Here is a 13,907-nt window from a genome sequence, read left to right as displayed (position 1 = left end):
AGCCTATAGCTTTGGTTGTCCACACTGCTTGTGAGAATACCAAGAATTCAACTTGGGGAAGTTGAATTTCTCCCTCTTCTCACTATTCCCCAAAGGGGGCTTTGCAAATACTTTTCCACTCACTGATCAGATCACTCTGGGATTCATTGGGGCATCACTCTGGACAAACCCACAAAATCTCATGTCCTACCCAAGATTCCAAGTACTTATGGTGTTCAATCAAACTATCAACATAAGTTATATTAGAAAATGCACTAGTCAAAATATAAATTTTGTACCAAATAAACATTTTTTGCTTTAGTCTCACACATAAGTTGACATTTTAAAATATTAATTACCATCTATTTTCAGCACCCTGCAGTAATGACATTCCTTTGTTCTTCCTCATGCAAAAACATTTTTAAAATTTGTACATTTCGTCACTATTATTACACACTCTAGGCATTCCTAGATGATACCATCTCAACTTTGTCGTCTATCGTCTATGGGATTGATTTTTAAGTCTAGACTGTCTCCCTGCTGTTTCTTTATCTGAAAGTGCTTCCTCCATCCAGACATGGCAGAAGTATGGAGAAAGCGTCTGTCCTGAGGATGCTCAGAAAGGGAGGGCTGCATCAGGTGCATTCTCCAGGGAGTTGACACTCATTAATATCTTCTGTAGACACCCCATTGCTTTCTTCTCTTGCAGCTGAATCAGCGCCTTCTCTTCAATTTAGTTTGCATCATCCTGTTTTTCCTTTTTTTTTTTGCCACACATGTGAGAGACCAGTAAGGCTAATTATCATCAGGGAAGTCTGGGACGTACGTCCATGTATAACCACACATGCTTTGGGGAATTCCCTGAGATGTCATCTTTTCCTACGCATTCATCCTGTCCTTTGTACTGGGAGGGTATGCTGGTTTGAAAGTATTTTTATGCACCCTAGAAAAGCCATGTTGTAATTCAGATTTCATTCTTATGGAGGCAACCATTTCTATCAATCCTGAGTTAATGATGTAGTTTGGAAGCCTTTGATTAGATTATCTCCACGGACAGGGGACCTACCCAATCGTGGATATTAACCTTTGATAAGAGGGTGATGTGACCCCACCCATTCCAGGTGGGTCTTGATGAGTTTACTGGAATCCTTTAAAAGAGGAAGCATTTTGGAGAAACCTCAGAAATCACAGAAGCCTCAGAGTTGACAGAAACTTCAGAGCAGAACTGACACAGATGTTGACACTTGGAGAACAGAGACACGGATATTTGGAGATGCTTGGAGCCCAGAAGACATCATCACCATGAGATGTCAAACAAGCCAGAACCTAGAGGGAGCCAAGGGAAGCCAAGAGATGAAAGCTAGCCCTGGAGAAGCAAAGTGAGGAACCCACAGGAACAGAGGCTGAAAGCAATGGAGCCCTGGAGCAAGAGACCAGCAGATGCCAGCCACGGGACTGCCCAGCTGACAGAACGGTTCCTGATCCGTCGGCCTTCCTTGAGTTAACGCATCTTTCCCTGGATGCCTTATTTTGGACATTTTGATAGGTTCAGAACTGTAACCCTGGAAGTTATTAAATTCCCCTTTATAAATGCTGTCTCAGCTGATATATAGCACTCTGGCAGCTTTCAGAATAACACAGATGGAGACCATCTGGATTCTTCTCCCTTCCATGCTCTCGAGTCTGCATTCACACCCGCCTCCACCATGGAGCCCTCTGGATTTGTCCCCCTGCTGCTGGCTTCGGCGTCCTCTGAACTCTGGATTTCAGATAATGTGGCCTGTAACTGTGTTATGCCATAGTAATCTCTAGTTATTCCCTGTAGGAATCAAAACCAGCATCGAATTAAGAGCAAGCGCTGCCTTTTCCTTCTCTTCCATGTGTCACAGGGTGTCTAATAAAATACACAATCAGAAGGGGCTCAAGAGTGGATACCGGATGGCACTGATGGTCAGTGTCTGCTTCCGGTAAGCGCGAAATTAAAGTCACAGTTAGACTTGTTGGGGAGGGGCCACAGAATGGATGTGCCAAGGGGTAGGGGTTCTTCCCTCCCCTCGAACCTGGCAGGCCTAGGACTCACATTGGGCCATGGAATTCAGTGGAAGGGGACACAAGCACAGAGGCAGCAGCTGCCACAGAAGCTGGCTCGTGGCTGCCCCCTCCAGCATGCACTGGCATCTCCACCGTCCCCCAACATGGTCTAATGTCCAACACGACACGGGGGTCTTTGATCAACTTGCATCCAGCCTCCTTCTCTCATCTGCACCCACCTCCAAGCACCTGAGCTTTTGGTCTTGATTTAGGTTTTCCAAAAAGGTGAGACGTTGGGCTGTTGAGTTCCAGGAGCAGTGGTTGGCCAGCGGCTTAACAAAAAAGGGGGTGACAGGGAGAACAAAGGTTGGGGATGGGAGAATAAGTGCAAACAAATAAAGTGATCAGTGGGAAATGGGCCGGATGTTAGTCAGTAATGCCGCTCAGTTCTTAGCTAGTAAGTGTACTGGTGGGAGACCAATCTGTGAAATTGTCCCTGGGATACAGATGGGCTCCTACGGAGTGGGGCTGGTTAATCACATGAACTAGCCCCGAGTAAAAATTAATTACATTAACTAGCACAGATCGGAAAGTCTATCACACTAACTAGCTGAGAGTTAATCTCATTAACTAGTCCAGAGCAGAATATTAATTACATTAACTAGTACACTTCAGGAAGTTAATTATATCAACTCACACAGATCAGTTAGTTAATTACATCCACTGGCACAGATCAATAAGTTATTTACATTAACCAGCGCAGATCAGTGAGTTACCTACATTAACTAGCCCATAACTGTGTTTATGATATAATTAAATCATTACATCAAGTAGCACAGATCAAGACGTTAATTACATTAAGCAACACAGATCAATAACTCAATTGCATGAATGGCACAGTTTGATAAATCAATGATACCAACCAGCACAGGTCAATAAGTCAATTTCATTAACCAGTACAGTTTGATAAATCAATCACAGCAACCAGCACAAGTCAATAAGTCGATTCCATTAACCGGTACAGTTTGATCAATCAATGACATCAACCAGCACAAGTCTATAAGTTGATTACACTAACAGACACAGTCTGATCAATCACACCAATCAGCACAGATCAGTAAGTCAATTACATTAACTGGCAGTGTGATAAATCAATCACACCAACCAGCTCAGATCAATAAGTTGATTACATTGACCACCACAGAAAGACAATCACACCAGTCAGCACAGGTCATTGCTTTGGTTGCATTAACTGCCAGTAGGTGGTCTCCCAGGTTTATGCTGATTTAAATTCCTTGACATTGAATTCAGCTATTGATTAAGAACTTCATGCACATTCAGAGCCTCTTTGCCAGTCGTAAAGAACTGAGTTTATGTCCTTGAGCCCTGCTTGTAATGCAGCTTCAAGGAAACAAGATTCTCAGCAGTTTCTACTGAACATCAGAAAATTCCTAGATTCTCACTGTTTGTACAATTCCAGGCAAGGGTCTGTTGGCTATGTCTGCCCAACACAGTCTGAGTCAAGTTCCTCAGCTCCTACCCCAACCGCTGCCACCACACGCACTCCCACGGATTCTTCCATTTTGTGGTGTCCAGGTTGAGCTGAGTTTTCTCTGTGTGTCCCTCCAGCTCCTGCTCAACCCACCTCTACCTATTTCCCCTCCACCACCCCCTCGCCCAAGGAAGCTGAGCTGTAGACTCTGCAACCCCTTGGTTGGGATTTGTTCAGCCCCCAGAGGCCCCTTTGGGAGATGGGTGGGTGGGCTTGAGGGAGGACAGCTACAGCTGTTCTCCAAGACGCCACCCCTGCCGCCAGCCCCTGCCACCTCCTCTCTGTTTTCTGAAGTTTTAAAAGTTGTAGGTGGGCCTGGTTCTTGCTGTCAGTGGACAAAAGTGGTGGGTTCTTTTGCCCGTTATGTTCAAACGACCAGTTCCTGAGTCATCAGGGTTGCAGAGAAAGAGCTTATTGCTAGGCATGTAGGAGGAGATTGGACAACCTGTCGGCCCAAAATCTGGCTCCCCAATGACAGTCATTCTCGTAGTTTTATAGAATTAAAAGATGGGCAGGGTTTAGGATAAGGAGACAGCGGCTCCAGCTGATGTGATGAGAGGTAGCTAATTATTGAACATGCATGGATGGATTCCATGTGTAGAGAATGTATGTAAGAAAATGGCGGCCGTAATATGAGGATGGCGTGATTTTCAGTATTATAATGAGGTCTAGGCGATTTGTAGGTTAAAGTCTAAGCTACTGTGCATGTCAGGCAGATCCAGTTTTGGTCATCAAGATAACTTTGGACTTGGGGTGACCCAAGCCCCTTCATTAATAAACATTAGGGGCTGTCTTTACTGATCTTAAGATTCCAATGTCAAAAACCTGGATAAAAATGGGTTGGAGTGAAGGTTTTTACAATCACAGGGGCGGAAGATAGGGGCTTGGTAGACAGAGGAGAAACCCAACAAGATTCCAGAAATCATTGGATTGGGGGTCAGGCAGGTTAAAGCCCCAGCTGGGCCGTCCACCCCACTAACTTAGCTTACATCTGTGTACTTTCCTGCAGGAATGGGGAAAACCATAGTGGGTGGTTGGGAGAATGAGGCAAGCCATACTTTATTTAGAGAAAGTGCTTGGTCAATGAATGCAAGCTGTACTCTCCTCCTCTTTAGGTCTGATCCTCCCAGGGGATGCACAGAGCTTTGGCCCCTTTGCCTGAGGAATGCTGAACTTTCATCAATTAGCCCACTCATTGGCTCTTCTGTGGCACATTTCAAAGCAGAGTGAAATAAGCCATGCAAGCTGGTGATAAAATGATGCATCAAAAGCCATCGTTCTTTCTATATGGGTTTCCAGGTAAATACCTTCATAGGGACTGATTCACAGGGAAGGAATGCCCTTTTGTTGTTGCTCCTTCCCGTTGCCTGGAATGTCTCTGTGCTGCCTGGAGCCGCAGAAGCCATTTTGAGAACACGAGGCAAACTATCACCAGGACAGTGGAGCCGAGAATTGGAAAGAGCCTGCCAGCTTTAGGCTATTTCTCCCTGGACCCTTTGCATTACAAGTGAGAAGTATACATACTCTCTTCTATAAGGCACTTGCCATCAGCAGCAATTTCTAACCAATACAGTTAGGACACATGGACAGCTGCCCTAATGCATGGGAAATAAACGGACCATTTTACGTTGACAGTTCCCCAAGAGCCAAGACTGAGTTCTCTAGTTCCTCTGTTACCTGAGATGGCACTTTTGCCTCTCACTTTGTAGGGCTGTTCACATAAACAATTAAATTCCAAGTATACTTTAAGGTGGATTGGTGAAAGGACTAAAATAAATCCATAATTGCCACCATGATAAACCCTTGAGCTTTGGAAGAGAAGGGTGCATTCCTGATTATTCCCTGCAACCCTCTTACTTCACAGATGGGGAAACTGCAGCAGTGTAACTTGCACCTGAATGAAGCTCATCTAACCCATGTATCTTCCCCCAAAGTCACATCACAGCCTCTTCCTCTTAGGAACACTGGACAGCACTCCAGCATCGAATCCTGAAACTCTGACACTAACCAGCCCGTGAAAAGGACTCTTGCTCACAGCCTGGGAGCTGGAACGAGACGGCATGGCGGCCTCGTGTCTCAACTCAGCTGGGAACATGTGCCTCCTGCAACTCCAATTCTCCACTGCTCTGGGTATGTCTCAGATTAACCTAGAAAGCACCACAAGTAACAGATTTGGGGGTTACCGAAAATCTTGGCGGTTGGTGAAATCACAACTACAGCACCATGAGCTGTGCGGGATTGAGTGTAGTTTATCTCACTCTAGGTGTTTCCTCTCAGGTCCTCTGTCAAGGACCTGGTGTCTGGGGGCTGCTGTCTCCATCCCTGTCGCAGGAGCAGAACGGGAAGGTCCCACAGCAGGGCTGCAACCACGGCTTCCAGAGGATGTTGGCGAGCGAGAATTGTGGGGGAACCGGCTGCAGTGTTTTCCGGTGATCCAGCACAGCTTTGTCCACCCTTGCTATGACAGCATGGTAGAGGGGCTCAGAGTCGGGAGACAGGGGCTGCGCCTCAGAGGGGTCCCTGGAGAGGTCAAAGAGCAAGGGTGGGCTGTGGTGGGTCACGCCTTCTCCAGAGCAGGGGCAGACCCCTCGGCCGTAGCAGGCTCCGGCTCCTTTTGGATGGAACTGTGGGGTCGTGTAATGGACCTTCCAGAGCCTTCCACCTGGATGGAAATGAGAAGGTATTCAGAGCTGCAGAAATGCACTTAATGGACTCAGGTTTCCTTACTATAGAATCATCCTCAACGGGAAATGTTATGTGAAAAGAGAAAAGAGGATACAAGTTTGCTGGTGCGATGAAGATTTCAATTGTATCAAATCAATGTGCAAGTGTTACACCGATTCCCATATGCTGTGCTAGAGACAAAGAGAGGAGAAAGAGCTCACCCCAAACTGTTCAACGTGGGCAAGAATTAGGATCCCAGATATTTTGGTTCGTTCTTTTCTCCCTAATTTTTAAGCATCCTGGGCAGGGAGTGGTTCTCAGTTTGCCCCGACTTTGAAATGACAAGGACATGATGGATATACAATGAGGCCCACTCCCGCTTTTAAAATGCAGGGATGACCATGCTGCCAGTTATCAAATATTTCCCCAATCACATTAAAGCACACCTGGAATTTTCCTGCTGATGTGAACAGCTTTACAAAGTGGCAGGAACAAGTGTTCTCGGCCAATGGAGGAAAGAGTGAGCTCAGCATCTGTCCTTAGGGAATCGTGTATCTAAAATGGTGAGTTTAACCTCCCGCAGACTGGGGTCACTGTCCACAAGTGTATGGAAGACTTGTGTAAATGGAAATAAATATAGTATTTATGGAATTCAAATGGAAGTTGCCGTGGTGTGCCACGGTGTGGATGCTTTCCTGAATCGGATTCAAAGATTCTGCTTAGGCATGCCAAATTGAATCAAGGTGTGGCTTAAATCACAGGACTAGAGGTGTAAGAAGGCAGAGGAAATTCAGATGCTGTCTGAAGCCAGGAGACGGTAGAAGCCAGAAGTGATGGCAAAGCAGAGGGGTCAACACAAGGAGAAGGGGCAGGAGGGAGCGAGAGAGTGAGCTGAAGGATGGACGGAGGATATTGGAATGCTCAAGACCAGCCATGCTCATACATGCAGCATCTCCGGCCTCTAAATCCACAACCCGACAAATCCCCATTGTCCAAGCTGGCCATGTTGTAAGCTCTTTGTCACAGGAGCCTCAGCAAACTGAGACAGCCTACCCACGTTATGGCAGTTTGGAGATTTTGGAGCCCTCTCCCTACGGTTAGCAGACAACAGGGTCTTTGAGTAAGTTTTTGGAAAGCGTGGGGCTGCCGAGCTTTCAAACCCCAAAGGAAGAACATTTTTCAATGGAAGGATGACTTTCAGACCTGGAATGCTAATGAAGTAGGGTCTGCAAGTTTGGGGGACTGTTTGGGACCCCCGGCACCCATTTTGCATGACGATTAGATGGATTCTGTTGAGATGTGACCTGGTTAATCAAGGGGTGTCTTAATCCGCTTACTGGTGTCTTATGAAAGAGAACAAAACACACGCAGAAGCGAAGAGATGAAATTGAGAGAAGCTCACGAGAAAGCCCCGAGAAGCTGAGAAACAAGGACACATGCACAGAAGCTGAGAGACAAAGCCAGGGAAGTCAGAAGCTGAAAGAAATGAAACCTGGAAACAAAGGTCCATGTACCGTCCTGTGTAACAGGGGAGCCCTGGGTGCGTGCAGCTGTCTTCAGAGCCCAGGCATCATCCTGTCGATGCCTTGAGTTGGACATTCTCACTCAATGCCTTAGAATTCTCATTTCAAAGCCAATAAATCCCTGTTGCAAACTCCAGCCCCTTTCTGGCACAGTGCATTTCATCAGCATTTGCAAGCCAAAACACACATGCCAAGCACCGGGCAACCTCCCCTTTGAAACATCGGAATGGGTCTGGCTGCATGAGGAAGGGGTGTGCTACAACTGGGCATGGAGAGAGGTGGACAGTTACTTACTGTCTTTCTGATGCCACCTCGCCGCGTGCAGGGAGCTCCCGCAGTAATGGAACAGGAACTCGTGAGCTGAATGCCCCGCCGCTCCTTGCAACAAGGATACCAGGCTGCGTCCATCAATCACCCTGGCTTGGAAAGAGAGGAGCAAGGTCAGGGTCTCCCTGTCGTGGGCGTGGCAGGACTCAGAGTAAAATCCCGAGGGTCATGAGGGAACGGTTGGGACAGAAAATGCCCCTAAAATCTAGCTGATGGCATGCACCCCTCATAGGGTGGGTGCTGTGAGGCTGTCAATCATGGCAGATCTGAAGACATGCCACGTCACGTGCAAAGGACTGAGCGAGAAAAGCCTGTGACGCGGGAAACCCAGATGCCAGGTGCTGGTTTGAAGCTGATTCATACCCCAGAAAAGTCATGTCCTTTTAGTCCAATCGTGTGGGGGCAGACCTCTTGCTACTTGGGACCTCTTTTTCTTTTTTAAATATTTTCAGTGAGAAATCTTCCCATGCATACATTCTATTCATGGTGTAAAATCATGGTGTAAAAACAATATCATTACCTAGTTGTGTATTCATCAGCATGATGCTTTTTTTCAAACATTTGCATTGCTCCAGAAAGGAAATAAAAACAAAGAAGAAAAAAATTCATGCATACCATGCCCCTTTCCCCTCCCTCTCACTGACCACTAGTATTTGATCTACCCAATTTATTTTACCCTTTGCCCCCCCACTTAATTTTTTAAAATTTTCTATCCATATTTTTTCACTCTGTCTATACCCTGGATATAAGGAGCATCAGACGCAAGGATTTCACAATCACACAGCCTGGGTGGGATCTCTTGATTAGGTTGTTTCCATGGAGATGTGACCCATCCAATTGTGGGTGGCACCTTCTGATTAAATTGTTTCCATGGAAATGTGACCCACCCAATTCAAGGTGGATCTTAATTTTTACCGGACTCCTCTGTGAAGAGAATAAAAGGTAGAAAATAGAGAGAAAGCTGTGAGCCAACACAGAAGGTGGAGAGATGAAAGCAAGATGTTTGGAGATGCAGAAGGAAATGCTCCGGGAGACAACGGAAGTTGAGAGAGGAGTTAGAAATCAGAGTCCAGGAGAGAAGGACAGCAGACGTCGTCACACGCCTTCCCCTGTGACAGAGGAATCCTGGATACGATTGGCCTTTCTTGAGTGAAGATATCCTCTTGTTGATGCTTTAATTTGGACATCTTCATGGCCTCAGAACTGTAGATTTGTAACCTGATAAAAATCCCCTTTGTTAAAGCCAACACATGGGGGTACATTGCATTCTGGCAACTTTAGCAAACCGAAACTGACCCGTTCTTGTAAGTGGCTCATAATTCCTAACAATCCTTAATCTGAATTTAATGTAGAATGTAGTCGCTTTTAGTCTCTTTTTATTTCTTTCAAATTGTATCCTCATTAAGGGAAATGCTTTTACAGAATGGCAGGGAAAAGAAACAGCAGACATCATATTATCTGTTACTTTAAGTGGAATAAAACCAAACTGGTAACAGAAAGCTAACTTCTATTATCTTCTCTTAAAGTATTAGCACCTTATCCTGAGGTGATAAATCATCGTAAAATCCTATTTTCAGAGCCTCATGGGCATACCAGGAGGCTTCTATTTTAGGAAATTGGAAGATGTTTTACAACATATCACACTCTAATTAATTTATATTCCTTTGTTAAGCTGAGATGTAACACTTTCTCCAATGATGTGAAATAAGTTTGACCAAATATCTCATTTTCTTTAATCTTCTATTGTACGGCTATGATGATACTAAAGGAGGCTGTCCCTTATATTTGAAGAAGTAAGCATTTTACAAATGCTCTCATGCTGTCTTCCTTTTTTCCTGGAAGTGTGAAAGAATGAAAGGGCAGTGCTCAGGAACTGGGGGCAGGTGGCCAACTTATCACACATGTACCTGTCCTGGGGCAGCTGGCCACCTCCCAGCTGGACCACAGTGGGGTAGATGTCCATCAGGCTCGTGGGCTCGTCAATCACTCGGCCGGCCGGCAGCTCCCCAGGCCACCGGAATATCCCCGGGACGCGGATTCCACCTTCCCAGCCTCCCATGCCTTTGCCTCCTATAAGAAAATGGCATGTTAGGATTCACCAGGAAATTGAAATTGATATATATAGCTGCGTACCTAGGTTTGTAAACTGCAGGTGTGTACCTATGTGCCCGTGGTAGGTTGTGTCTTCCAAAAGGGGCCACAGCAATATTTTCCGAGCTCTGTCACAGTGGAGTCCGTTTCCCTGCCACTGAAGTCCAGTAGGAATTTGTAGCTGCGTCTACCAACAGGGTACATGGATTCCGAGGTAAGACGTACAGCAGACATGGCTTTCTGAGGAAGCGGAGGCCACATAAGGAAGCCCCAAATGCAAAGAAGGGCTGTGTGTGGGTTTTCCCAGCTACAGGAGTCTTGCCAGGCAACATCAACTTCAACCTCAGGGGCATGGACGAGTGAGTCTTTGGGTCATTCCAGTCCCTAGTTTTCAAGCTGCCTCAACTGACAGTGAGCAAAGCCGAGATGAACTGTCTCCACCAAGAAGTGCCCAGATGGCTGACTGATAAGTAAAATACGAATTGTTGTTTTCAGATATTAAGTTACGAAGCGTTGGGGTGATTTGTTATGCAGCATTGGGTAACTGCAATGCACACACATACACATACCCCATTTAGAACTGTGCAGTCCTGGTTTGAAAGGAAGTATGACCCCTAGAAAATCCATGTTTTAATCAAAATCCCACTTCATAAAGGTAGAATAATCCCTATTCAATACTGTATGTTTGAAACTGTAACCAGACCATCTCCCTGGATGATGTGATTTAGTCAAGAGTGGTTGTTAAGCTGGATTAGGTGATGACATGTCTCCACCCATTTGGGTGGGTTTTGATTTGTTTATTGGAGTGCTATAAACGAGGAAACATTTTGGAGAATAGGAGATTTGGAGAGTGCAGAGAATGCTGCAGCACCATGAAACAGAGCCCACAAGCCAGTGACCTTTGGAGATGAAGAAGGAAAATGCCTCCTGGGGAGCTTCACGAAACTGGAAGCCAGGAGAGAAAGCTAGCAGATGATGCTGTGTTCACCATGTGTCCCTCCAACTGAGAAAGAAGTCCTGTGTTCGCCATGTGCCTTCTCATTTGAGAGAGAAACAGTGAACCTCATCGGCCTTCTTGAACCAAGGTATCTTTCCCTGGATGCCTTAGATTGGACATTTCTATAGACTTGCTTTAATTGGGGCATTTTCTCAGTCTTAGAACTGTAAACTAGCAACTCATTCAATTCCGCCTTTTAGAAGCCATTCTGATTCTGGTTATCTTACTTTCTCGCAGCAGCAAATTAGAACATGTGCAAATCATTCACACATGGAAAATGAAACCCGGCAGACTGGAATACCCTGTATTTCCAATGAAGATTGAGGCAAGTTCTAGCTATGCAATTGAAACAAATGAAATATGGATCACAAAAGCTTATGGAAAAAGGTATAAATGTTATTCTTTGAGCTAAAAAGCCTGCCTTTCATGTAAATGGCACACTGATTTTAATGTCCTTTGAGAATAATTCCACAGTAGAATGGAGACTCTAAAATGACAAACTATGCGTTTTGCTGGTTTGAAGCAATTATGGACCCCAGAAAGCCATGTCATTGAATCCTCATTCAATATTGCTTGGTGAGAGCTTTTTGATTGTTTCCATGGAGATGCAACCCACCCAGTTGTGGGTGGTAACTTTTGAGGAGGTGGTTTCCATGGAGATGTGTCTCCACCCATCCAAGGTGGGGTTGCTTCCTGGAGCCCCTTAAGAGGGAAGCATTTTGGACAAAGCTTTAGAGCCAGCTGAACTGACAGAGCCAACAGACTGGACAGAGCCCCGGGGGAAGCCACTGAAAAGCGGTGGAGAGAAAGCTAGCAGATGTCGCTGTGTTCGCCATGTGGCTTTCCAGCTGACAGAGAAACCGTGAACCTCATCGGCCTTCTTGAACCAAGGGATCTTTCCCTGGATGCCTTCATTTGGACAGGATTATACCTTTGCCTTCATTTTGACATTTTCATGGCCCGAGAACTACAAACTTGCAATTTCAAAAATTCCCCTTTAAATTGCTTTTCCAGTTCTGGTAAACTGCATTGTGGCAGCTATTACTAACGAGAACACATTTCAACCATTGCTTAGTTTTAGAAACTATTATGGGAGTATAATGTCTACATCATGGTCACATCTCCATGGATAAAAATCATCTATTGTGGCTAGCAATCCAGCTAGCTTCAAATAACCATTTTATGAGCTCACAGTTCTCTGGGTCAGTAGAAGTACTGGACTTGGTTCTGAGCCATCCAAAATTAGCAGCCCCCTGTCCTCACCCTGCTGTCTCCCACTCGTAAATTTCTGTACCTAATATTGCTTTGTTGAAAGTTCCCTAAGAGTCCACAGCCCCCTCTCTAGGCTCATGAAACTTTCTGCCTAGTCAAGACCTAACACGAGATTCTCTTTCTTTCCAAATATCACCTGACCCCCAGACCCCTGAGGTTGTACAGACAGTTCCCCTATTTTATTTGTTGAGATGGATCAGGGACAAAGACTGGTAATTCACCACTTAGTTGACATATTAATGTAGGGACGGTTGACATCATCTTCTTCCTTCCTTTTTCCTTGTATCAATGGACTGGGAATTGGGCTTGGGAAGTCCCTTCCGTCCTCTCCTGCTTTCTCACCTCTGCCTGCTTTCTTTGCTATTCTGATCTCCACCCCTCTCTCTCCATCTGGGACTTTGCAAGTGGCTGGGAGCCAGATGCTCTTGGTGAAACATAAATAACTAGCAAGCATAAGACAATGTGTCCACAATTTCCATGGACCGTGGATATGTTATCCAAAATGCATACAGGGAAAGATGCATTCGTAATCCTGCACTGCTTCTTACTTGGAGTTACAATGTTAATACTATTACATTGTTTCCTATTGCTATGTAACAAGTTATGACAAATTTGGCAGCTGGAAACTGTACCTATTTATTATCTCAGAGATGTGTAGGTCAGAAGCCTGGAATGACTCAATCTCTGCTGTGGGTCTTGCAAGGCTGAAAGCAAAGATATCTGCAGCCTTGGCATTCATCTGAAGGCTCTAAGGCTCTGCAGGAGAAGCTACATCCAAGCTCATTCAACTGATGGGCAGAATCTCCCAAAGCTGCCCATGTTTTTTCTCAAGTCGCCCTGTTCTAGTTTGCAAGCTACCGTAATGCAATATATCAGAAATGGAATGGCTTTTAAAAAGGAGAATTTATTAAGTTGCAAGTTTACAGTTCTAAGGCTGTGAAAATATCTGAATTAAAGGAAAATGTCCAATCTAATGAAAGGTCTGTTGGTTAAAGAAGGTCGATGAAGTTTGGGGTTTCTCTCTTGGCTAGAAGGGCACAATGGCGGTATCTGCTAGCTTTCTCTCCAGGCTTCTTGTTTCATGAAGCCCCCTGGGGACACTTCCCTTCTGCATCTCCAAAGCTCTCTAGCTGTGGGGGCTCTGCTGGCACTAAAGCTTTTTCAAAAATGGTTCCCTCTTAAAGGGCTCCAGTAAGCAATCCCACCTTGAATGGGTGAAGACACATCTCCAAGGAAACCGCCTGGTCAAAAGTTACCACCCACAACTGTGTGGGTCACATCTTCATGGAAACGATCAAAGTGATCCCACCTAGCAGTACTGAATGAGGATTAAAGAATTTGGCCTTTCTGGAATCCACAAGATTCAAACTGGCACAAACCCCTTCCTTCTCCAAACCATCAATGAGGCCTCATGCTTTTAATCTCTCTGGCCTCCCCTTGTGCCTTCAGTTGGAGAAGATGCCCTGCTTAG

At 45.4% G+C, this 13,907-nt stretch overlaps 1 protein-coding gene across 5 annotated transcripts in view; it reads right to left on the bottom strand.

The window, feature by feature from the left end:
• Positions 1–730: 730 nt before the first annotated feature.
• LOC143671391 (arylsulfatase D-like) overlaps positions 731–13,907 on the bottom strand; it is a 30,294-nt gene continuing 17,117 nt past the window's right edge. For all 5 annotated transcript variants that reach the window (XM_077146527.1, XM_077146525.1, XM_077146528.1 and 2 more), the window contains 3 exons: positions 9,984–10,146; positions 8,044–8,165; positions 731–6,224 (listed from right to left, as the gene is read on the bottom strand). In XM_077146527.1, coding sequence (XP_077002642.1) covers positions 5,848–6,224; positions 8,044–8,165; positions 9,984–10,146 — 662 coding nt within the window. In that variant the 3' untranslated portion in view covers positions 731–5,847. The remainder of the gene's footprint in view (positions 6,225–8,043; positions 8,166–9,983; positions 10,147–13,907) is intronic.

The sequence above is a fragment of the Tamandua tetradactyla genome, chromosome X (assembly GCF_023851605.1).
Source record: "Tamandua tetradactyla isolate mTamTet1 chromosome X, mTamTet1.pri, whole genome shotgun sequence".
Classification (NCBI taxonomy): domain Eukaryota; kingdom Metazoa; phylum Chordata; class Mammalia; order Pilosa; family Myrmecophagidae; genus Tamandua; species Tamandua tetradactyla.
This window is presented reverse-complemented; position numbering and strand designations above follow the sequence as displayed.